Source organism: Mangifera indica, chromosome 3 (genome assembly GCF_011075055.1).
Source record: "Mangifera indica cultivar Alphonso chromosome 3, CATAS_Mindica_2.1, whole genome shotgun sequence".
NCBI lineage: Eukaryota > Viridiplantae > Streptophyta > Magnoliopsida > Sapindales > Anacardiaceae > Mangifera > Mangifera indica.
In genome coordinates, this window is record NC_058139.1 from 10,897,009 (window position 1) to 10,921,198 (window position 24,190).

The 24,190-nt window shown below is 31.1% G+C and overlaps 3 protein-coding genes across 4 annotated transcripts; 1 reads left to right on the forward strand and 2 right to left on the reverse strand.

Moving 5' to 3' along the window:
• The first annotated feature begins 1,476 nt into the window (after positions 1 to 1,476).
• Positions 1,477 to 3,248, forward strand: LOC123212356 (protein DETOXIFICATION 49). The gene has a single exon (XM_044631461.1). It carries the CDS (start codon positions 1,562 to 1,564, stop codon positions 3,098 to 3,100), a length of 1,539 nt encoding a protein of 512 aa, XP_044487396.1. The 5' UTR covers positions 1,477 to 1,561; the 3' UTR covers positions 3,101 to 3,248.
• Positions 3,249 to 14,990: 11,742 nt separating this feature from the next.
• Positions 14,991 to 16,844, reverse strand: LOC123210665 (BAG family molecular chaperone regulator 2-like). Of its 2 annotated transcripts, none has more exons than XM_044629139.1 (4): positions 16,292 to 16,844; positions 15,950 to 16,221; positions 15,695 to 15,841; positions 14,991 to 15,620 (listed from the first exon to the last, which is right to left on the reverse strand). In XM_044629139.1, exons 1-4 carry the CDS (start codon positions 16,497 to 16,499, stop codon positions 15,378 to 15,380), a joined length of 870 nt encoding a protein of 289 aa, XP_044485074.1. In that variant the 5' UTR covers positions 16,500 to 16,844; the 3' UTR covers positions 14,991 to 15,377. The 2 variants fall into 2 exon arrangements, with proteins under 2 accessions (XP_044485074.1, XP_044485075.1); XM_044629140.1 differs by having other exon boundaries at positions 15,950 to 16,206; positions 16,292 to 16,838.
• A 1,063-nt stretch (positions 16,845 to 17,907) lies between these two features.
• On the reverse strand, positions 17,908 to 22,876 carry LOC123210648 (lysophospholipid acyltransferase 1-like). The gene is made up of 8 exons (XM_044629121.1): positions 22,257 to 22,876; positions 21,165 to 21,220; positions 20,531 to 20,751; positions 20,015 to 20,411; positions 19,264 to 19,349; positions 18,506 to 18,569; positions 18,307 to 18,425; positions 17,908 to 18,220 (listed from the first exon to the last, which is right to left on the reverse strand). Exons 1-8 carry the CDS (start codon positions 22,559 to 22,561, stop codon positions 18,080 to 18,082), a joined length of 1,389 nt encoding a protein of 462 aa, XP_044485056.1. The 5' UTR covers positions 22,562 to 22,876; the 3' UTR covers positions 17,908 to 18,079.
• Between the last annotated feature and the right edge of the window lie 1,314 nt (positions 22,877 to 24,190).

Here is a 24,190-nt window from a genome sequence, read left to right on the forward strand (position 1 = left end):
TGAAGAACTACACAGAAAATAGGGCGTTAGAGTTGAATGGTTCTCAACAAAGTTGACTTGACCAGAATATTCAGAGAATCTATCCAAGTTTATGCTTGAGACAGCAAATCAAAATACCACAAAGTACAAACAATACTAAACAAAACTAAAATTTTTTTGATTAATCTCTCTTTTACCAGCCTCAATTTGAGTGCGATCCTCTTAAATTTCGTATCTTTGAATTCTTAAATATGAATCATCACTTGACTCTATCACATGCAACAAACTGCCTATATATCCACAACTGTTTGTTAGTTTCTTTTGCTTCTACATGCAGCGCATGTTGCCTCTTTTCTCCCACCATTTTTGAATTTTAGCTCAGTCCAGAATTAGAGTCGAAGGCCAAGACGAAGATACAGACAAACAAGAGTCGTGCACGAAGGCTAGCCAGTTGCCCTCGCCACGCAGCCACCGCCCAAGGCATGAACATGGGATTATCCTCCTTAATTTCTTTTTTAAACTATTTTTTAAAAGTCTTTCATGCTTCCACCGTCATTGAGCCGACCTTCCACTAAGACAATTTTATTCAGCGGACTAAACCCTAGCTCCTGCCCCTAGTTGATAAGATTTTCTATTATATCGAAACCAAATTTTTCATATGCGTACTATAGTCTTTTTCAAAAATAAAATAATAAAAACATTTTAGTTTACATTTTATTATTTTAGAAAATACCACCCATATTTTTTAAAATTTAAATTTGTTTATATACACTCATAATATATCATTATTTTCTTAAAAAAAATATTGATTTGTATCAGTTATATATATCGTATGATACATTTATTGTATCATTTTCATTTGATAAATCTTATAAGATATATTATTTTTTATCTATGTTATATCATAAAATAAGTATTATATACCATAGAATATCGATAATCATGATCCTCATTTCATGCTTTTTGCAGGTTTTATTATGCCGTGGGATAAGTATTTATTAAAAAATAATATTTTAAGGGATTTAATGTTATGTTTTACTATAATTCACAAGGGATTTATAAAAGGTCCCATTTATAAATAACCGCCCATATATTAATTTTGTCTTCCGTTGACAAGCACCCCTCAACCCTTTTTAAAAGCATATCATAAATATATGAAATTCAATGTTAAATATTCACCATAATAAATACACATGCCTCCCAATAAATAAGGATAACACTGATCATAAATATATATCTTAATGATCTCTATGCTGTTTTAGGTCCGTTCAAAAGAGGAAAATTACTCACTTTCCTTATCTATATACCTCTGCCTCTTTTTTTGCCATATGGGATTTTATCTTGCAGGCACAACAGTGACACCTATGGTCATAAAAGGCCGCTTGAAAAATATTGTTGCCTAAGAGTTTCAGTTAGGAAAACTTTGAAGTTTAATTCCGTCACCCATATATTATATCGTTTCCTTTTTCTTCTCTTCTGAAAGGCCGACCTCTTGTTGGAGTTTCAGTCTTCATAAATCATATAACTCTTCCGATATCCCATAACTTCTCTCTCTCTCTCGCTCTGTGAATAGTGCATAACTATGAGCCAGTGTCAGTTACTTTCCTCTCGTTTGATCTCTCAGAAACCAACATCTGATCAACAAAAGATGACGTCGCATCTGAGTCTTACAATCAAAGAAGCAAAATGCATAGCCAACATAGCCCTTCCAATGATGTTAACAGGTCTTTTACTGTATTCTCGCTCTATGATTTCCATGCTTTTTCTCGGCGGCCTTGGTGAGTTGGCGTTGGCTGGTGGCTCCCTCGCCATTGGATTTGCTAACATCACCGGATATTCTATTCTTTCTGGTCTTTCCATGGGAATGGAACCCATTTGTGGCCAAGCTTTTGGTGCTAAAAGATACAAACTTCTTGGCCTCACCATGCAGAGAACTATTCTTTTACTTCTCTTGATTTCGATCCCAATTTCTTTTTTATGGTTCAACATGAAAAAGATCCTTCTCTTCTGTGGTCAAGAAGAAGATATTGCCAATGAATCTCAGACTTATATTCTTTTTTCTCTTCCCGATCTCATTGCACTATCCATTTTACACCCTTTGCGGATATATCTTAGAACTCAATCCATTACTTTGCCTCTAACATTTTGTGCAACTTTCGCCATTATTCTTCACATTCCAATTAACTATTTTCTTGTTTCTGTTCTCAATCTCGGAATCAAGGGCATTGCTTTGAGCGCAGTTTGGACAGACATCAATCTCGTAGTGTCATTGATCCTCTACATTATGATCTCTGGCGTCTACAAAAAAACTTGGGGTGGAATTTCTTTGGAGTGCTTAAAAGGCTGGAAATCTTTACTGAATTTAGCCATTCCAAGCTGCATTTCAGTCTGTTTGGAATGGTGGTGGTACGAGATAATGATTTTATTATGTGGGTTGTTACTGAATCCTCGTGCAACGGTTGCTTCAATGGGTATTTTGATTCAAACTACATCTTTGATATACATTTTCCCTTCTTCTTTAAGCTTTGGTGTATCAACAAGGGTTGGAAATGAGTTAGGTGCCAATTGCCCCAAGAAAGCTAAACTTGCCGCAATGATCGGCATCTCTACGAGCTTCATTCTAGGCTTTTCAGCATTGCTTTTCACTGTGGTGATAAGGAACATTTGGGCGAGCATGTTTACACAGGATAGCGAGATTATCGCCTTGACCTCAATGGTTTTACCAATCATTGGATTATGTGAACTTGGGAATTGTCCACAAACAACAGGCTGTGGTGTTCTTAGAGGAACTGCTCGGCCTAAAATGGGCGCAAACATCAACTTGGGATGCTTCTACCTTGTGGGCATGCCGGTTGCCGTTTGGTTAAGTTTTTATGGTGGGTTTGATTTCAAAGGACTCTGGCTTGGCCTCTTGGCAGCACAGGGTTCATGTGTTGTCACCATGTTGTTCATTGTGGCTCGAACCGATTGGGAATATCAGGCTCAAAGGGCCAAGGAGCTCACCAGATCAAATGCAGCTATTGATGATAAAGAAGAAGAAGAAAAAACATTATTGAAGAATGAGAACAATGACTCATTGGGTTCATCGGTTGAGCCAAGCAGCAATAGTTCACCAGTTTAAATTTTTTCTTTTTTTTGTTTTTCCATTTTTTAAAAGGCTCAGACTATTTTTAAATTATTCTTGGTTCCATTTTATTTCACTACTCGTAGTATCAAATGGAGCACTGTTTTGTAATACGCCAACCTTGACATTACAGTCTTTGTAATTCTCCAAATTAGGTAAAAATATTTCAGTATTTATTTATAAATCAAAAGGTCACATACATTTTGTTTCTTTAATCTTTAGGCTGGCAAATTTTCGTCTTGTTCTTGATAAGGAAAACCAGTGGACAAATGAGAAAACGAATCCATATTGTCATTCTGATGCGAATACCATTTATTAATAGTTTTTAATTTACAATTACTCTAAATTTTAAACTAAAAATAATTAATTTACTTAAACAAAAAGAATTAACCCTAAACTCACCCAACAAAACCCAACTTGTATTCACATGTTAAATATTCTATCAATGTTGTAGAATTATTTTTAAAGACTTAGCTTCATTTTATATTGTTATAGCCTTAAACCTAATTATTTATAAATCATTTTTTAAGTTTGACATAATTCATTAAGTTATTATTTAATTAATAATGTAAAAAAAAAATTGAAAAAATAAACTTCATTTGGTTGCCAAATGCCCCCGTGATGCATCAACTACATCTTTAGTCTCGTCATGATCGGCTTGTGGCAGCCTCTTGTAGCCAAATGGTGCTATTGCAATAAATAAATTGAAAATTAAATTAAATTCTTTTAAAATAAAATCACCATCTCGTCTCAATAAGAATAAAATAATAAATAATAAATAATAAACTATAAACTATAAACTATTTGAAAGTATATATACACCAACTAAAAAATTAAATTCTTTCATCACCATGCTAAATCCTCTTAGCTTGGCTTCGATCACCCACTGCGACTTTTATCTCAACCTCCGAACCGACAATTATATATTCGCCCACTTAACTTTCTCTTCCTATTTATCACAAACACCCGCATCCATCATCAAAAGCGGTTTAATTTTTTTTATATCAAATTAAAAATATATATTTAAATTTAATTTAAATTACAGTTTGGATATATTAAATTCATTCACTTTTAAATATATATAATTTAATAAAATTAATAAAATTGTAGTTTTTAAGTACATAATATACTCATGAAAAATAAATATAAAATATATATAATATACATGTAAAAAAAAAAGAAAAAATAAATATATAAAAACAAATTGTATACCTAATTACTTATTAAAAATTATGTCAAATATAGTATACATATATATATATATATTTTAAAAAATACGGTTTACAATTTAATTCAGTTCGAAAATCATCCAAATCGTAACTGAAATTGAAAATTATTTTTCAAAATTTTTTTAACTTAAACCAAATTATTTTATAAACTAAACTGCAAAATTTAAATAGTTTAATATGATTTTACAGTTTAAATCAAATTATATATATTTATATTAATCATCAACTTATTTATTTTATGGATTTGATAAGGCCGGTGGATTTCACGCCAAATGGTACTTCCAAATTTTGTACAATTATTTGATGATTATTAATGTTATTATAAAATAATGCTTGAAATTTGTTAGCCGGCTTCAATTGATTAAGATTAAAAGTCGATGTATATACTTTATAAATCGAAGTTTTTTTTTTTTTTTCTGTAATTCAATAAGACAAGTGGAGATGGGTCAAATTTATTTTATGATGAATTTCGATGTTAGTTGATTAACCTGACTTTAATCGTTGACCAAATGTTAAGTAACCGTTTTATAAGACTAAACAAGTTTCTAGACAGAAAATTAAGGTTTTTTTAGGTCGAGCTTGTCAAAGATCATTATAAAAGTAGCTGAGGAATGGGAGGCACATCCAGATTCGGTTCATAATAGAATTAACTGACTGGTCAATGATCTATACCGCCAGGTCAAATTGTTAATATATATTAGACACGTTTTCAACTTATTTAAAATAAAATATTTAATTAATTACCGAATTTATTCGGACTTTTCTATGAAAGGAATAAGGATACGTATGTGTTGAACTTTGCCATTTTCAATTGGCCAAACAACTATTTCCCACCCAAGGTTTGATATTTGCTCAAGTTTCCACCATTTAATTATGAAAACACCAAACACCCATCTATGGCCGGTTAGATTTAACAAAACCCTAACGGTAATAAATTTAATCTCATTTTCCCCCCTAAAAGTTTAAAAACTAACATTTTTCCCTAAGCTAAGTTTGAAAAGATTACATTCCCCCCTAGGGTTTATTTCCAAACCCTTTCACTTTCTCCGGTGCCATCACCGACCGTCTTCCCCTTCCGACGGTTTCTCTTCCACCGACGGTCGCTCTCAACTCTTGCACTATGCATCTGAAACAGAGAGAAGTCGTCTGGGAAGAGAAATCATCTTCCCAGACGATGAAGATGAGATCGATCGATCTCGTCTTCATCGTATGGGAAGACGATCGTCTTCCCAGATGAAGACGACTCGTCTTCCCAGAGGACGACAAGTCGTCTCGTCTTCGTTTGGGAAGACAAAGAACTTTGTCTTCCACGACGAAGTTCTTCATCTTCCCCAACGAAGTTCTTCGTCTTCCACGGCTTCTCCGACTCCGATCGGAGATCCAAATGGGAGGAAAGAGTTCTTCGAAAGGAGAGGAAGCTTCGGGAGGGAGAGGCCGAAAGCAATGGAGCCGGAGATATCGCCGGAGATTTCAAAACCAAACCCTAGGGTGAAACGACGATTTTTTGAAACTTAAGCTGGGGAAAAATTTTAGATTTTAAAGTTTAGGGGGGCAAAATAGATTCTTTTTTAGTTTATTTTTAATATTATAGTAAAATGACGATTTTACTCTTACCACCATTAGAGTTTTATTAAATCTAACCGACCATGGATAGGTGTTTGATGTTTCTATAGTTAAAGGGTGGAAACTTGAAAAAACATTAAACCTTGGCTGGGAAATAGTCATTTGGCCTTTTCAATTTGTATGCTTAGGCATGTCCCGGGGGGGGGGGGGGGTGTGGGGTGTGGGGGAGCGCGGTTGTTCAGTGGGAATACGACCTGTGAGATGTGCCGACCAGGCTAGGAGTCTTAGGATCTGACTTCTGGGGTAATCCAGGACAACTGGTAAAAAAATTAAAATAATAGTTAAAAATAAATAAAATATATAGTAGAATGGGTTTGCCCACTAAAAACCTGCAGAGACAAGACCTAAAAGATCATAAGCCATGCGTTAGGTCAACTCAACCTACAAAGTTCATCTTTTAGCAGGTCTTGGCACAGACACAACTTGTAGGCACGACAGGATGCACTGAATTCAGCTAACACGACCCAAATTGTGTTTGTGTATGCCACTAGAGTATACATACATAATATAGGTTAAGATTTTATTGTATTTATATATTTATAGATGTATTCTAGAATATGTACACTTGGGTTGTAATTAAGTCAATTAATTAAGTATTGTTTGACTTAAACTTAATTTGACAACATTAAAAGTAAGCTTAAGCTCATTGAGCTGGAAAATCCTTTTACTCAAACTCAAATTTACTAGAGGAATGGTTAATGCAACTTTGACTCAAAAATTATTTTAAATCCCTTAATTTAAAAAAAAAAATGATGTTTCAACTTTATAACTTACATATTTATTAATTAATCTTCACATTTAAAAGTTAAAAAATAAGATTTTAACTGTTTAACTATAAAAATTTATTGATAATTTAATCGGGTTGTGAGCTTGCAAACTCACATACTTGACATTAATCAAACTAAATTGTAAGTAACTCACAAGTGGCTCAATTCGAAACGAGTTGAACTACTCAACTCGCTTACACTCCTAATTTGCACTTTTTTATCTATATTAAAATGATAATTATAAAATATAAATTTTATATTGAATCAAGAAGTTAATTTCAACAATTTTTTTTACCTCTTATTTCAGTTTAAGTGCCATATTATAGAATTATGTGTGATTAGTTTGTTTAACGTGGGATTTTCTCCTTCTCTCTCTCTCTCTCTCTCTCTCTCTCTCTCTCTCTCTCTCTCTCTCTCTCTCTCTCTCTATATATATATATATATATATATATATATATATATATATATATATATATATATATATATATATATATATATATATATATGTATAACACGTGTTAAACTTCCCATGCAAAATTATATGAACACTAATGCAGCAACCCTACAGCCGTCGATAGCACCGCGGCTGGAGGCCATAGCAGTTACCCTGCAACTAGTAATTCAGCTATATTATTCAAGACAGAAAAGTGCACGCGAATCCTCCTTTTCTTTCATTTTGTTTTGTATTACAATTGATCAAAGATAAATACTGTTCGTCCTGTCATTAAAACCTTCTTACAAAATAGACGAGAGATTTGTTAATTAATCAGTATAAAAACGTGAATCATGTAGGATGACTAAGAAAATGTTGGGATATATAGTAAGCCAAAGCACTGGGTATTCAGTCATCAAAGTCTGAAAAAAAAAAAAAAAGATAAAAAACAAAATTGGGACGGCTGCGATTATTGTGATTAACCCTTATGATGGTGTAATGCTAACTCACATTTTTGCCCCATCTCGTTTTATATTATAAAACATAAAATTGCATTATCTAACAGCTTCATTATTTTTAATGACGGTTATATATATTTTTTCTTTAACATATTATAGGATATATATAATAGTTTTTTTAAGATTTAGGGTTTAGAGTTTTAGAGTTTTAGAGTTTTAGAGTTTTAGAGTTTAAGATGCACAAAATCCTTTGTTCTTTTAACGTATTATTCACATGTTAGAAATTTTTTAATGCGAGTTAACATTAATATTAGAAATTTTCTGATATAGACTAATATTAATTATAATTATAATTTAATAAAATAAGATAATTAAATATTTCAATGTCAGTTTATAAATGAGTTTAAGTGATCTATAAAAATAAGTCCAATACACGTAAAGGGTACAATCTGGATGAACAACATAAGTATAAGTCCTAAGGTTTATTGGACCTTAATGGAGGCCAATTAACCTGCTATATATTAGCTAAATTCCTACTTCAAAACTTAATATGGTATATCAACAGTATAACTTACTAATTCACAATTATTATTTAAAGAGGTTTTTAAAATAAAAGACTAAGTCATATTGAAAAATTATCTTAATAGGTAATTTTAACAGCTTTACGAATTTAGTTTACATGACAATTCATGTGTTCTTAAAATTTAATTCAATATTTTATAATCTGTACATAGATATTGAGATTATAATTAATTAATTTATTTTCTGCTGTTCATACAAAATAAATCTTATATCACAATCTTTTTGCTCTAACCACTGCGAATTTTGAGTTATAACAATTTGATTTCCAAAGTTGATGTACAAGCATAATAATGCCATTTGGAAATGGGTTTCAAGTATGAATGTGGCAAGCTCTTTTTTCAAGCCGCCATACATCATACAGGAAACAAATTTTTATAACACCATATATAACTTATGTGAATCTCTCATAAAGTCAATATTGCAGTTCAAATTAAATATTCTAGTAAGATCTTTGTTTATTTCTGTTGCCAATAAGATTGGCTAGAGCGCGATAGATGCATTGAAAAATGATCAAAACAGATTGGCATTTGACTTTTAAGTTCTAGTTAATAGAATTTACTAGTTTTCTCTTTAGAAAATGTCATGTAACGTACGTAAGCCCATATGCAATTATCAATAGTTTGACATCATATATTAAAATTTATGATATGCATGTAATTAATATATTTTGTCCACCTCATCATGTTCATTTTGTTTGTATTTTTCTTTTTTCAAGGGCAAAAGACTATTTTCCATCCAAGTTTTAATTTAATTTCAAAATCACATTCATATCAATTTAAAAACTCAAATACTTATTTATAGCCCAATTTTATCATAGGTAAGAATAAAATCGTTATTTTATTACTAAACCCTGAAAACCTAAAATTTATATCATTTTCTCCTTTTAATTTAAAAAATTAATAATTTTTCCTCGTAATTTAACTTTAAAAGACTGGTCAACCCCCCCCCCCCACCCCAAAGGGTTTCAATTTTTATGATGACTCAATGGAATTCATTGGCCAAGGGAATCCGACTGCCGTGGAGAAGGTGCATCGACAAAGGATTCGATGACGACAAAGCATTCTTCATCGATGCTCCTAGACGACGATGCATAGTCCATAAGCGTCAATGAAGGATGCTTCTAGATGATGATGATCCCAGAGCCACTGAATTCCCTTAAAGCAACAAAGCATCCAAAATAATCTGAGTCTTTGTAATTATACGATGATAGGAAAAACATCAAATGTAATTGTATTAATATAAGACTATAGTCGATATATTTTTATCATAATTTTGACTAGAAGAAAAGTAAATACTTATTCATAAAATGAATAATTAGTAAGTTAAACGCAAAAACTTTCAAAGTTTGCGGTTTCAAATTATTTGACGATCCCAATTATGCTGGATGGATATTTTTATGTCGGTAGGAAAAAAGGGGTTTGGAAATAACGTATAGAATCTAATTAAGATGATTAATGCACGAGATAATAAATTTCCACAAGCAAGATTCGTAGTCAATATTTGTAACATTCAGTAATGATAATTTTTAATTAAATCAAGAAAGAATGATGGTTTCTCACTCAAGGATTGTCTTAATTACACTTTTCTACGTCAGAGTTTAAAAAGTCAATTTTTTCGCCATCATTAAAATTTAGACATTAGTGTATTTTTATTTTGTCGGTAAAACGAGGGGACAAAAGCCTGAAAATATAAATAAAAATAATAATAAGTCACGGGACAGCTAAAGGTCATTAAAATCACATTTTAGAATTTTTTTAAAGTTTAGAAAAAATCTTAAAAAACGTGAAGGAAACATTTTAGTAATAGGATTGACATTGTGACTAACAGTGAAGTCCTTATTAAAAAGACCAAAAGACTTAGTCCCACTGAAAGTATGTTGTTTTTTTAAATTTTTTTACGTTAATTTTGAAAATTTTGTTTACCCACTTATGGACAATTAAATCTATTAGTTTTAAGGGTAAAATCGTTATTTTATATTTAATATTAAAAATAAACTTAAATTTGATTTCATTTCCTCCCCTAAACCCTAAAAACTAACAATTTTTCCTCAACCTAAGTTTTTAAAAATAACATTTTCTCTTTAGAGTTTTCAAACTTACAGATTTAATTTTTTTAGAGATAAAAAGACTTCTCTGGTGATTTTCAGACAATATCTCTTCCTCTCTAATATGTCTTATTTTTGACAATCCTCCTTTTGATGAAATGCGGTGTCATTTTCGTCTTTGACAAAAATAAATTGTCTTCATCTAAAGATGAAGACTTTTTGTTAACGATTTGTCTTTATCTCTGACAACGAAGACACCATCGCACAACATTTGAAGGAGGACATGTCAAAGAGGAAGAGACATTGCTTGTAGATTGCCAGAGAAGTCTCTTCGTAATCGAAAAATTGAATTTGAAAGTTTGAAAACCCTAAAGGAAAAATATTGTTTTTGAAAATTTTGATTGAAAAAAATTGTTACTTTTTAGGGTTTGGGAGAGAAAATAATATAACTATTGAACTCAATTAATTTTAACTATTTATAGATAGGTAAATGAGATTTTTAAATTTAAAAAAAAAAAAAATTGAGAAAACAATATACTTGGGGGGAGGGGGTGGTCGTGGTGTCGGGGTTATAACTAATCTCTGTCTGAAGACTTGGTAGACAACGAGCTCAAGTAAACTTGAGTCCATAGTAGATGGCCACAACTTTGCTGTAAAAGGTCTTTTCCCACCCAAGCTCTTTTTTGAAATGACAAATTCCAACATTTGAAGTTTTAAAAATCAAATTTTCACGTCATTCATAACGTAGAGTCATTTGAAGCTTTTGCTTGCTTCAAGTCTATTCCACCAAACCAACCCGTAATAGCAATTAATTATCACTAGTCATTCCTGCAAACCCAACACAAATAGTTTTACGAATTATCAATAAGTAAGGGATCGAACCACCTTAAAAAAAATTTTGTCCAATCATTTTTATGTTTTACTCATTTCTCATCCTAGTAAATAACAAAATTAATTAATTGATGCTCATTACCTCTATTGTAATTTATTTTACACAAGATTTTAAATTACATATGTCAATTGATGATAAAAAATCTTTTCAATATATTCAAACCCTAATAATTTCTTGATTTACAATAAGTTTCCCAATTAAACAAGGCAATTTGCAGTAGTATTACCAAATGTGAAACGTAGAAAGTAAAAAAAGAAAAGAAAAAAAAAACAATGGTAGCAATCTTTATTTTATAGTTAAATTCATGTAGTGAGAAAAAGGCCGAACGGCTATTTCCCATCCAAAGTATGTTGTAATCTCAAGTTTCCACCTTTTAACTATAGAAACATCAAACACCCACCAATGACCGGTTAAATTTAATAAAACCTTAAAGGTAGTAAATTTAATCTCATTTTCCCTCCAAAAGTTTAAAAACTAACATTTTTTCCCTAAGCTAAGTTTGAAAAGATCGTATTTTCCCCCCTAGGGTTTATGTCCAAACCCTTTCACTTTCTTCAGTGCCATCGCTAGCCGTCTTCCCCTCCCGACGATTTCTCTTCCATAGACGGCCCCCCTCAACTCCATCCCAACCCATCTGACGCAGAGAGACGTCGTATGAGAAGAGAAATAGTTTTCCCAAATGAAGACGACTCGTCTTCCCAGAGGATGACGAGTCATCTAGTCTTTGTTTGGGAAGACGAAGACTTCGTCTTCCCTGACGAAGTTTTTCGTCTTCCACGGCTTCTCTGACATCGATCAGATGTCCAAATGGGAGGAAAGAGATCGTCGGAAGCAGAAGATGCTTCGAGAGGGAGAGATCGTCGGCAATGTTGCTGAAGATTTCAAAACGAAACCCTAGGGTGAAACTACGATTTTTTAAAACTATGGCTGGGGAAAATTTTAGTTTTTAAATTTTAGGGGGCACAAGTAAATTCTATTTTAGTTTATTTTTAATATTATAGAGAAAATGACGATTTTACCCTTACCACCGTTAAGATTTTGTTAAATTTAACTGATAATGGGTGAATGTTTGGTGTTTTCATAGTTAAAGGATAGAAACTTGAGATTGCAGCATACCTTGAGTGGAAAATAGTCGTTCGGCCTGAGAAAAAATAGAAAGTTGAGAGCTTAAGAACGAAATGGTACAGGATAAAAATTACTTGAGTGCACGTTTAAAAATTGGGCCAAACTTTGGCCCGAAATGTTGTCAAAATTGAAAATGATAAAGAATTATTAATCCAAATTATGTACATTTCAAAGATAACTTAAATTTCAAAGATAAGAATGAGTTCCATAAACTTTTTTCAAAACAAAAAGATGAATGAAAATGATGAAAATCAAAATGTACACATTGAAATAGAACTCCTTCAAATCACAAGTTATTTTATTTGTGTGTGAAGAGTGCAGAGTTTGTCTCAAATTTGTCAATGGCTGCTTCTCATTTGTCATTCTAGGGGAGAAAAAAAAATCTTGATTTGAAATGAAATATTTTGTTTTCAAGAAGAGAAGATGAAAAGGAAAAATAAAAGGTATTTTACTAAAATAAAATAAAATATGAATAATAATAATAAAAGATTAGCCTCTGGGAGCATTGTTTATAGATTTTACAAAATACTTTATTAAGAGGAAATTAAACAAAAACAATGATTTTTGGTTATAACAAAGGGTTTTCTTATTTTCACATTGAAAACTTAGAAAAAGTGATTTTTTTTTTATATATATATTTAAAGAGTAAATTACATTTTCACACCGAAAATTTGACTTAAGAACACTTTTCCACCTCAAGATGACATAAATAATATATTTTCACCTAAAATCAAATTTTGATTTTAAAAAAAAATAAAAAACCCAATTTCTCCTCCCATGTTTACTTCCTTTATTTGTTATCTCATCTTACTTAAACTCTAATTTCTTTTCCTATATTTACTTCCTTTATTTTCCGGCCAACTTAAATTCTACCGATATTTATATTTTTTATCCCGGTTAGAACTTTTAAATATAAAATTTAGATTCAAATTTTTACCTCAATTATTTAACTTTAAAAAATTTATTTTAAAAAAATAAATTTACATATTTTATCAAACTTGATTATAAAATTTTATTGATTGTTTTTTTTTTCTTATTTTTCCTTACCAATTAGATCAAGTCAACGATTATAAAAATTAGAAAATCATTAAAAATGTAATTGACCATCAGTGACATGAAAATCTATCGCTAATTTGCCACTTAGTACGGTTGTTTATACGTTTCAACGTTTTAATCAACAAAACTCTTAATTACATGCACGTATTAAGGTCTTCTCTCCTCTGTCTTCAACCCACACTAGCTTGACAATTATTTCTGCTTGGTTTTTCTTCCCCGTTGGGCCCATGTGATGTGATTTGTTTATTGAAGATAAGTTACTGATAATAACCAAAATTCAATGGCTATGAGCCCTCACTTTCATACTTAGATAAAGAAAAAGTCGGTGTTGGAGTTTTCAAATACCCAATTGAATAATAAATTAATATATGTTTGAATTACATAAGATGGGTAACACCAATGTTTTTAAAATTAGGTTGGTAATCAAACTAATCATTTTATTAGCTTAGAGTTCAACTAATTTAATTGAATAATCAATCAGTTTATTTTCAAATTATTAAGTATTTTTTAAATAATATCAAATATTTATCATATTTTTGAAATATGAAATATATAAAATATAATTTCAAATATATTAATTAAATAATCAACACTTCGTTATACAGATAAAGAAAAAACTAATTACAAATTATGAGTTTTGAATAGTTTTTTCGAGTCAACAGATTTGTTAGATTTAATGAATTACAAACAAATCAATATTTATATATGAATTGAATTAAATTATAGATTAGTTTACAGTTTAATTGATCGAACCAATCGAATTGATTCAATTTTAAAAACACTGAATACAATTTACTGAAGGACCAATGTTCCCTTGGCTAAGTTCCTCAATGTTTAGTGATATTAGAGGCTTCAAAAAGAAAAATATATACATCCTTGTAATTAAGAAGACTCACAGGTTTTGAAATGAAACATTTGCACTCTTGTGATTGTGTGTTTCTCTTACCTTGATGATAAGTTATTCTTAACAAGTATCCTTCGATTAAAGGGTATAAATATTCTATTTTAAAATCTATGGATCTTTTGATTCTTTTACTTAACCTCATGGGTGTCCATGTAAAGCCTTGTCGTAGTTGAGTTGGGGAGGTGTGCTTATGCTAGCATGGTCCTGTATTAATCGTTTCTTTACAAGAAAGCTAATGATCAGGAAGCCTCAGACAATTTTGAGAAGTGTTGTTTTAATTTATCGCCAGTTGTTACATGTGCAGAAAAATGTCAAGTAATTCACGTTATGATGTTCACTCACAAGTCCCTTTCCGATTTATGATTCATCAGGCATAGGAATTTCCCTTCTTAGAATGTTTTTTTTCAGTCGATGAATGGAGAAGTTGCATCCTTTAGGACATAATATTTCCAAACTCTTCTACTTGTGAACTGAAAACTGCAGATAAGTAACTATTCAACAGATTTTACCTGATGCTGTAAGTTTTATAACATAATGGCAGTGATAATGATTCTCAGAATATGCTGTCTTGTAAATGATTAAGCCATTGCAGATGCCACATTTTTCGAATTTTGGGCTGCAAAGTCAAATATGTTAGTTCTTTATTATTTTGGCATGATGGCTTATATTATTGCCAATGGATAATTCTCTTTCATGCTGATACAGCTCAGAGATTTATATTTTCAAAACTTAATATGAAATTGTGAATGACTATTTCATATGAATCATTAAAAGTTGATAAAAAGCAGAAAGATTATTGATTGATTGTTCATTATTTAATATCATACATTAGTTGGCCTAATGGTCTCAAGTGACACAAACACAGAAAGAAAGAAAGCAAAAATTCTTCTCTACAAATTTACAACCCATTTGTTTATAATGTCTCCTTGGCATACACATTCCAGCTTCTTTATTCACCCTCTATATACAATTTGCAAAGGACTGATTTCCCACAAGAACAAGAAATTCAGAAGACGCAAGTGGGCATCTCAATTGAAGAGTACATACAAAGAAATCTTTTAGACTCAGTTGTCACCAGTGTGTAGAGAAACTGAAGTATGAAGACCGATGAGAATTGAATTCAAAAATAGCACGGATAAATTGTATTCTTTAGATCATACTTCAATCAAAAGTTTCCCATTTTGTGGTGACAACAACAGATGGCGTATATGCCATTGGTTGTTGTTGCTGCACTGGCCTTTGCTCTGTCAAATTCTTCTGCTTTAATTGCACCTTATGCTTCTGCAATGGTTTTGGTATATTATCTTTTTGCTGAGGTGGGATTTTGCCTGCTTTGCTGCCAAGCTTGGAATTGTTTAGCTTTAAAATATCAAGAATTTCAATGTACTTTTGAACTCTCCTTTCCTTGAACAATAACAAGAATCAATAAGCTTTCTGCTTTAGTATGTAACAATAAAGAAATACAAATGCCAGAGTACCTGCACACTCTTTTGCAACTTTAGATCTCCTTCAATTGAAATTTCATCCAATTTAACCAATTCTGTCATCAGCATTCCAATCAAATTATCAAAATCTTTATCTGTGATTCTGTCCCCTCTACAAGCACTAGCTTCCAAAACTGTAACCTACCCATTTGAGCAAAAAAGAAAAGAAAAGAAATGTGTTCTTATCAAAATTTTGCAACTGATTTTTGCCAAGAGACTATCAGATAAATGAAAAAGAACAGAAGTTACACGCTCAGCAAATTTGTCGACTTGCAGTCGGATTTGGGACAACAATTTTGAAGCCTTTTCAATGTTAGCATTTCTGATCATCTCTAGGCACCGCCTTTCTCTGCTTGCAATGTCTTCAACTAACACCATTCTCGATCCATTTTTCACTCCTGCGACATCTAAATACTCTTTAGAATCTCTCACTTTCTTTTTGTATATCAACTTCTGATCCTGATGGTGTAATCCAGTATGTTCTGCAAGCGTTTTCTTCAATTCACCTGCCATATACAAGACTTAAACTCCACTCATTATCTCATTTGAAACAAAGAAAACTGACTAAAAAGATTAAGAATTTGCCATTACCAAAACTTGCTATGGAATTGGCACAGACTTCATGATATGTAGAGCCAAATTTAACTCTAACTTTAATGGTGGGAACTGTAACAGATTGATTAGAGTCTAAATTCCTCTTTTGAACCAACATTCCTCCAGGCCTAATTTCCCATTCTTCAACATTCATACCAACTTTACCAGTACCCCCAGAACTCTTTTTTCTTGGGAATGAAAGCATCCCTTTAGCCTTTTCACTTCACAGGCTCCGTGTATAAAATTTTCTTGATGAAATTATGGAGGATGTTAAAAATCAGAAAAAGATAAGAGGAACTTTAAAAGTCACAGCATGAGAAAGAGGGAAAACTTCATGGCAAGATAAGAAGTAAGTATATCCATATGTAAATGTAATGAAATGAGAAAAGCTGAGAGAGAATTGAGTTGAAAGGAAAAAGAATAGGAAGCAAAGAGAAGAATCTACAAAAGAAAATTATCATAATGGATTGGTTGTGTTTTTGGAAGTAGTTAGCTTGATGAAGGAGATAAACATTGGAAGCAAATATTTGTTTTTATGTGGACGATTTTCCTTTTTTTTTTTTTTTTTTTTAACGTTTCAAACTATTATGCAGGCACATACAGAGTTACGTTTCATTGATCTTCTTTTTATGGTTCATCCTAATGTGGCATAAATACGTCCAAACAAAAAATTCATAATTAAAGATAATTATTTGTAAATTAGAGTTATCAATTTTTAATATTATTCGTTAATCCGATATGATATGATATAAAAAAATCACATTAAAGTTAAATTTTTTTTATACAAAATTTATTTTAGAGTAATTTGACATGACTCAAAATTAAACCAGTTAGTATTATGGGTCATACAAAAATACCCTAATATATTTATATGAAAATTTATTAAGGATAAATTACATAAATGTTAAAAGGCAATATTAACTTCACTTAAAATCTTTATAAATTGTATAAAGTTATATATTTATATAATTATAATTATTTATATTACTTTTTATTTTTATTTAAATATTTTATATTATTATTAAGTAGTAAAAATATGATTTAGTTTATTAAATTATTGATATATTTTAGATCATTTATAAATAAAATAAAATATTATATTATGTATTTTATTAATAATAAATTAAAATAATTTAATAAATAAATTAAAATGATAAAAAGTATTTTAAAAAGTGGAAATGATAAATAATTTTATATTATTATTTAAAAGTTAGCTCATATTACAGTCGAAATTTTCTAATACGAAACATGCACGGATGAGATACGGATAAGAATGGGCCCTATTCAGCACTGGCAGGCCTGTTGCAAGTATTAAGACAAAATGAATATAAAACCGGGCCACCCTTCCAAGCAAACTGTAAAGCAACATCAACACAAAAAGCCAGCTCTGCACCGAAAAATCTTAAGCCAGTTGGCACCCGTCTGCTGTCCACTTGCCTAATTTTTGGACTTAAGGGGACCATCTTCATCTTCTCTTTCACAAATTGTAAATATAAATGAATGGATAAGCTTATTAAAAAGTTCCTTTTGTAGATCTTTCCTGGAACATTTTCAATGTTGTGTGAAGTGGGAATGGGCTTTCTGTAACAAAAATGTTCATTTATATAACAGAATGCCAAAAAAAAGAGAGAAATTTATAATTAAACCTGGACAAATGCTGAGATCAAACAAGTGTTAAAGATGTTCTTCATTAATAAGGTGAAAAAGAAAACAAAGCAGGCTTTGCTGCTCTTCTAATCTCATTATGGACCTAAAGGAGAAGAAAATGTGGTTTCTATGTTGTTCTCACTGCTCTTTTCGAGCTTTCGATCTGGCAGGCCTTGGAGGCTTGATTATGGAACCCAGAAGGATCAACACTATGGGAATAATGGTTCCTATATAATACACACTTCCGTATGAGGCAAGTGTTTCGTGCATGCTTAATACCTGTGCACCAAAGAATAAGTATTACAATCTCTAAAACTTAAATTTGAGAGTATGTGTACGTATGCAAGAATGAGGGAAGAACTAACCATGAAACCAACACAGGAATAGTTCAGAATCAGAATCGTGTACACGAAGTTGAGAAATCCCATTGTCTGCTTAACAAGAGTCAATTTCGGAGGCACTGCTTGTTGCCACCTGTAAATGACTGCTCAGGGAACAGCAAAGTATTAGAGGAAATGAAGCACTGGTACAAATAGAGGTCGGTAAGGGTGGTCAGATCTATACCTCTTGACCCAGCAATCATCAATGCTGACTGAACAAAGAATATAAGGTACCCAGGATACAGCCCCTGGTTCAACAAGACAAAATTGGAGAGAAGAGAATTACATTGATGGCGAAGTCTTATCAAAGACAATAAAAGTTTCACAGTCCTATATAATAAGAAATACATGAACAATAACTGGTTATTCTTCATCCAGCAAAATATAAAATTACCATATCACATGCTTATGTAAATGTGACAAGCATAAAATTTTAGAGAAAAATCAGACACTGATACTGGAAAAGCACTGATGAAATCATGCTCCTTACCGGTGTTGATAACGTAGTTACTATATAGTCATAAACCACCATAGATGATTGACAAAAGAAATTACAGAAGCTAACACATCAAAGACTATGAGTAATGACATGTTTAAAATTACTATTATGTATCATGATCCTCAAATATAGTCCTATCAAAGAGCAAAAAATAAATAAAAAGGCATATTTATTCCAATTAATATGCAACATGTTTTTTCTTGAGAAAAGTGGGCACATTGGCTATTAAATTCATTAGCTAAAATTGCCAGAGTTCAGGAAAACCACAAGTTCATTTGTGACTGGAACATACCTAGTAATTGTTTATATGCACACACATTTACAAAAGCAAACTCATAATAAAGGTTTCATGCTTTATTTTAAAGAGATGTTCGAGCAATTAATAGATAACCACATCTCGAACAAGAGCACATCCAGAACATCACAAGATAAAATAGACTCACATGCCAAACAGCACTAACAGTTTGTGTAGCCAGCAACTGAAAAAACCCAGGTTTCTTTCCCATCTGCATGAGTCTCTCATAAACATCTACAGAAACACAAAATATCAAATATGCCATCTCCGTTGCTTCATGGCTACCATGCATAAATGTAATCCACAGATTTTAATTCAACAGAGGTAAATTTGTCTTCCTCATTGAAGCACACCATACCATGACATAATCAAAGGCTGGAACTTTGACCAGTGAAATTGTTTCGAAATAATTGTTTTTTATATAAACTGCTTTAATTTATGACCCAGGCGTATTGCTACTTTAGACAAGTCTTGATATGGGTTACTGATGGACTGCATTATGACTTAGTTAAACCTGCTAACATCTTACAATTTCTGTCCAAAGAAACAAACAAATCTTCATTTATATAAATCCAATTGAAGAAATGTCACTATGGTTTAGTTAAACCGACTAACATCTTACAATTTATGTCCAAAGCAACAAACAAATCTTCAATTAAAAAAATCAAATTGAAGAAGTGCACAAAAGGGTTCAATATATCATGTATCAGGTTTTAATTTTTCTTTTACTTGGGTAATTTTTTAGGTATATTAAGATTATTAAGAGAACTCTAGTCTAACCCAGTTATAGCCAAACCGAAATTTTCTCATTATGAATATGAAAGTGCAGCAACTTTGAGACATAATGGCTGGTACAATCATATTCATGGATGAAATTCTAACAGAACAGAAATACTCACAATGACGAAGCCAGGTGCTAACTTGTATGTTCCACACAAGCGGTAACTCAACTGAACTCTTGGCAAGCTCAACGCCTAAAATGTCAACATTTTTTGCATGATCCCATTTTGGCTTCGGTGGAGAAGATTCAGTCCAACCACTGAAGCCCAGGCCAGAAATAATCATTGCAGCCTCCGGAATTGACCAGATAAAATAATATTTCCAGCGTGCTGTAAATCCAGACGTGTACTGATAGCTCAGTCGCCTCCAGAACCCCCATTCTTGGTATATGGGTTCTGTAAATCGGGACAAGGGATGGTAAGGTGCCAGGTGAAGATACAAGGCCATGCAGAAAGCTGCTTGGACAGTAGCCCGAAGCATTTCTCCATAAGGGGATGGCCTTGGTCCGCTCCATATCTTAAAAAGGAATCAATTAGTAGGAACCACAAAGTCTATAACCAACAAGATAAAACATAGAAAAGCAGGAATATATATATATATATATATATATATATATATATATATAAAACACCCACCCCTTTCCCTTCAGACCACTCAAGATAATCCTTCATTTCATAAACTGGGCCAGCAAAGTGACTACCACAGCAGAGGCAGTAACCAATATACTCAATCAATGAGGGTAACTTAATCAACCGATTTTTCTTCTGAGCTTGACGTAAGTTCTCCTCTTTCAACAATCCATCATTGTAATTTATTGCACAAGAAATGACTTTCAGCGTTAACACCATTAAGGCTCCTAATATTTAAATTACCAGTACACAATGAATCAATTGCTATGGTAAAGATAAAAAAGAAAATTTCTGATATGAAAATCAATGTAATATAAAAAAAAAAATTGAAACACATCAAATATAATAAATCAATCAAAGTCCAAAAACTTTAATGGCATAACAAAAAAGAAACCTCAAGGTTATCAAACAACTATTGATTTTCATTTAAAACAGTCTCACTCATCACAACCTACCTAAGAAAAGAACTACTTACAACGAGTCTTTTAGGTGCCAAATTGAGTTCATATTCAACGAATTTAGTAAATCGAGTTTCTTCTAGACATTAATCTAGGTTCCTTCACAAACAGACAAATGATGATTACTGATTTGACCCTCAAAGTAACAAACAAAAGAAAGAAAAAGCAGCAATGACTCTTACCAGTGGCATCTATACCTCCTTCCTTCCATGCATCTCCACTCATATAATATACATGGCTACAAATTTAAGGGAATAGTAAAAAATTCTGAAAAAACAAAGCATAAAAGCATATAAAATAGAACCTCCCATCTAAATGAAACAGCTATCAATTACAACATCAATAAAAGAACAAGAAACAACTTTCCACTTCAAACTCATAAGAGATACAATTCAGTATATCATTAAAGCAATAACATATTATGCATAACTAGATCACACCCTTTTAGATAATTTTTCCACAATATGTAACAGTTCGATTGTTTTACATTGTAAATGAATTAAATGCACACACGCTATTTTGATATATATTACAAAGAATATGAAAAACACTTTTAGAACGGAGATGGTACTAGTTACATTTTTTTCTTAAAAAAAATGTAGAAACATCAATCAATCTCATAGAGATTAGATACAAATTTAACCAACTTTGACAAACAACCAGCCTATTAATTCCACGTTCTACATGTATTCAATAACTAGAATATGAGCAAACATTAAAAAACCAGTGCAGCAGGCACCAGAAAGTCTCATAAACAACATTAGTTTTAAGTTTACTCAGCTCTTACCTCCAGAAACAATTTGACAATACCGTAAAGTTTCCTCAATGATGTTTCACCAGTATAAATAATCTCACAGAAATAAAAGAGTTGAACAAGTTGAGTAACGACCCAAAAGAAATTAATATCTAGGCTATGCAATATCGAGTTAATCTTATCTTTTCAACATTGCAGATTCACACTCACTGTTGAGCTGAAACTACAAGAGAATCCTTATCCCCATAAATCATTAATCTAAATAGAATATTTAATATATATATATATATATATATATATATATATATATATATATATATATATATATATAAGATAATATAAAAAAATGGAACACTAATCGTTACCAAAATTAAATAAATATAAATTTAGAAATTTTACAAATCAAGAAACCTATTATTCATGCAAAAACCGATATAAACCAATAACACAATTTTTAACAACTCTAAATCAATACAAATCAAACCTGTATAAGAATCAAATAAAACCACAAACAATGTACCAGCCGATGAGATAACCGAAGCCCAAGAAGAACGTAACGATTCCACATTTAGAGCGGAAAAGCGCCATTGAAAGATAACCCAATAACATGGGCACCAAAAAGTGCAGATTTGAAGAGAACCCGAATGACAAATACGACAAAGCCACACCAGAAGCGGCCGCGTACACATGCTTCCCAAGTCGACCAGGGACGAGTCGCCATAGAAAACTCACAGGAATTGTAGCCACGAAGCATAAAAGAAACCGACACACGGGAACCGAGACCCCGATCAACAACGCTAATGAATCGATGTCAAGGTTCGTCATGATGACAGTTTGATTCAAAATAGAAGTTCAATCAGGGCGCTCAGTTCTGAAACTCACCGAGTTGGTCGTAGTTTATCTTCTTTTAGTTGGTGTGGAAAATTTTGAGGAAACTGAACCTTACTCTTCCTGTCCTGAGAGCAGATAGTTTGATTCAAAATAGACGTTCAATCAGGGGGCTCAGTTCTGAAACTCAGCAACTCACTGAGTTGGTAGTAGTTTATCTACTTTTAGTTGGTGTGGAAATTTTTGAGGAAACTGAACCTTACTCGTCTCGTCTTGAGAGCAGATGGCGTCCGTCTGGGTTTGGTTTTGTATAAAAATGCTCCTGGCTATTTCATCAGCGCATGACTGTTTTTATATTTTATTTTACACTAAATGACACGCAAGGTTTAGTGAAATAACGATTCTCCCCTATTAAATTTAAAAAAGCCAATTTCCTACTCATATGTTAAATTTTTTAAAAAATTCTGATTTTTTTTATAAAATTACTTTTAAAAAAACACTCAAACTAAATAAAATTTTATTTCTAAAATTTCGTTAAATAATTTTATACATAAATTTATATTAATTTTAATTAAAAATAATAAAAAATTATTAATTCAAATATTACATAGCAGTATCAATGATGTATAATCATATGTTTTAAAAAAAAAACTTAATTTTTAAAAATACTAGGATTATTAACAAAAATTTTAAGAGGATTTTTTAATTTTAAAAAAAATTGGGGCATTTTAAAATTTTAATAAATCTTATAATAGTTTCAAAATTGATAATTACATCAAAAAATATATAATATATATGAGATATAAATATCATATTATAAACTATTGAGATTTTATTATAATTTTAGAATATATAAAGCAAATATAATAATTTTTTAAATAAGATAAAAAAACATACATATTTATCCTCATTATATTTTTAAAAAATAACATTGACATTTCATAGCATAATTTTATTATAATATTTTTATAAAATGATATAAATATTTTTTTATTATTAAAATTAATAGTTGAGTATGAATGGAAAATGAATTTTGTAAACTTGATATATAAATGTAATTTCATCCAACCGTAAAAAGGAAAAACAGTCCTTTGGCATTTATTTTGTTTTAATGGTCATTCACGACCTTGGTAATTGGTACCATATGATTGAAAATTAATTGGCACGTGAAAAGTGTTTCTTTTTTATTGCTTTTAATCATAACACTTGATATATTATTGTAATATTAGAATAAATTTTTATTATAAGTGAATATATATTAGATAACAGAGTTATTTTCAAATTTTTTTTATTATGTAATGTAATCATAATATTTTTTTTCTCATAAATAAAAGAATATTAATAAAATTTTTTAAATACTAGCTTTAATTTAATGATTGAAAATTTATTTTTATTTAATTTTATATAAATTATTTTATTATTTAATTAATAAATCGATCTATTAAAAATTCGATACGACACAATCCTCTAAAATGTGGGCTGTGTCGTGAACTACCCAATCTACAAGATTTACTATTTATAAACTTAAGTCTAACACTATCTATAAGCACGATAAACCACATCGAAAGCTAGCTTAAAATAACCTAGAGTCACCTCTATTTGAGGCTATTTTATTATTTGTTTTTG

Bases quoted from the DNA above. Each gene is read 5' to 3' on its own strand.
- LOC123212356 (XM_044631461.1), top strand. From the start codon at position 1,562: ATGAGCCAGTGTCAGTTACTTTCCTCTCGTTTGATCTCTCAGAAACCA.
- LOC123210665 (XM_044629139.1), bottom strand. From the start codon at position 16,499: ATGCTTTCATTCCCAAGAAAAAAGAGTTCTGGGGGTACTGGTAAAGTT. The intron at 15,842-15,949 runs GTAACTTCTGTT...TCAAATGGGTAG, and splicing joins TCGACAAATTTGCTGAGCGT to GTTACAGTTTTGGAAGCTAG. The intron at 15,621-15,694 runs GTACTCTGGCAT...TTATTGTTCAAG, and splicing joins AGTTGCAAAAGAGTGTGCAG to GAAAGGAGAGTTCAAAAGTA.
- LOC123210648 (XM_044629121.1), bottom strand. From the start codon at position 22,561: ATGACGAACCTTGACATCGATTCATTAGCGTTGTTGATCGGGGTCTCG. The intron at 19,350-20,014 runs GTGAGTATTTCT...GTGTTTCTGTAG, and splicing joins TAGCACCTGGCTTCGTCATT to ATGTTTATGAGAGACTCATG. The intron at 18,221-18,306 runs GTTAGTTCTTCC...TTTGGTGCACAG, and splicing joins ATTCCTGTGTTGGTTTCATG to GTATTAAGCATGCACGAAAC.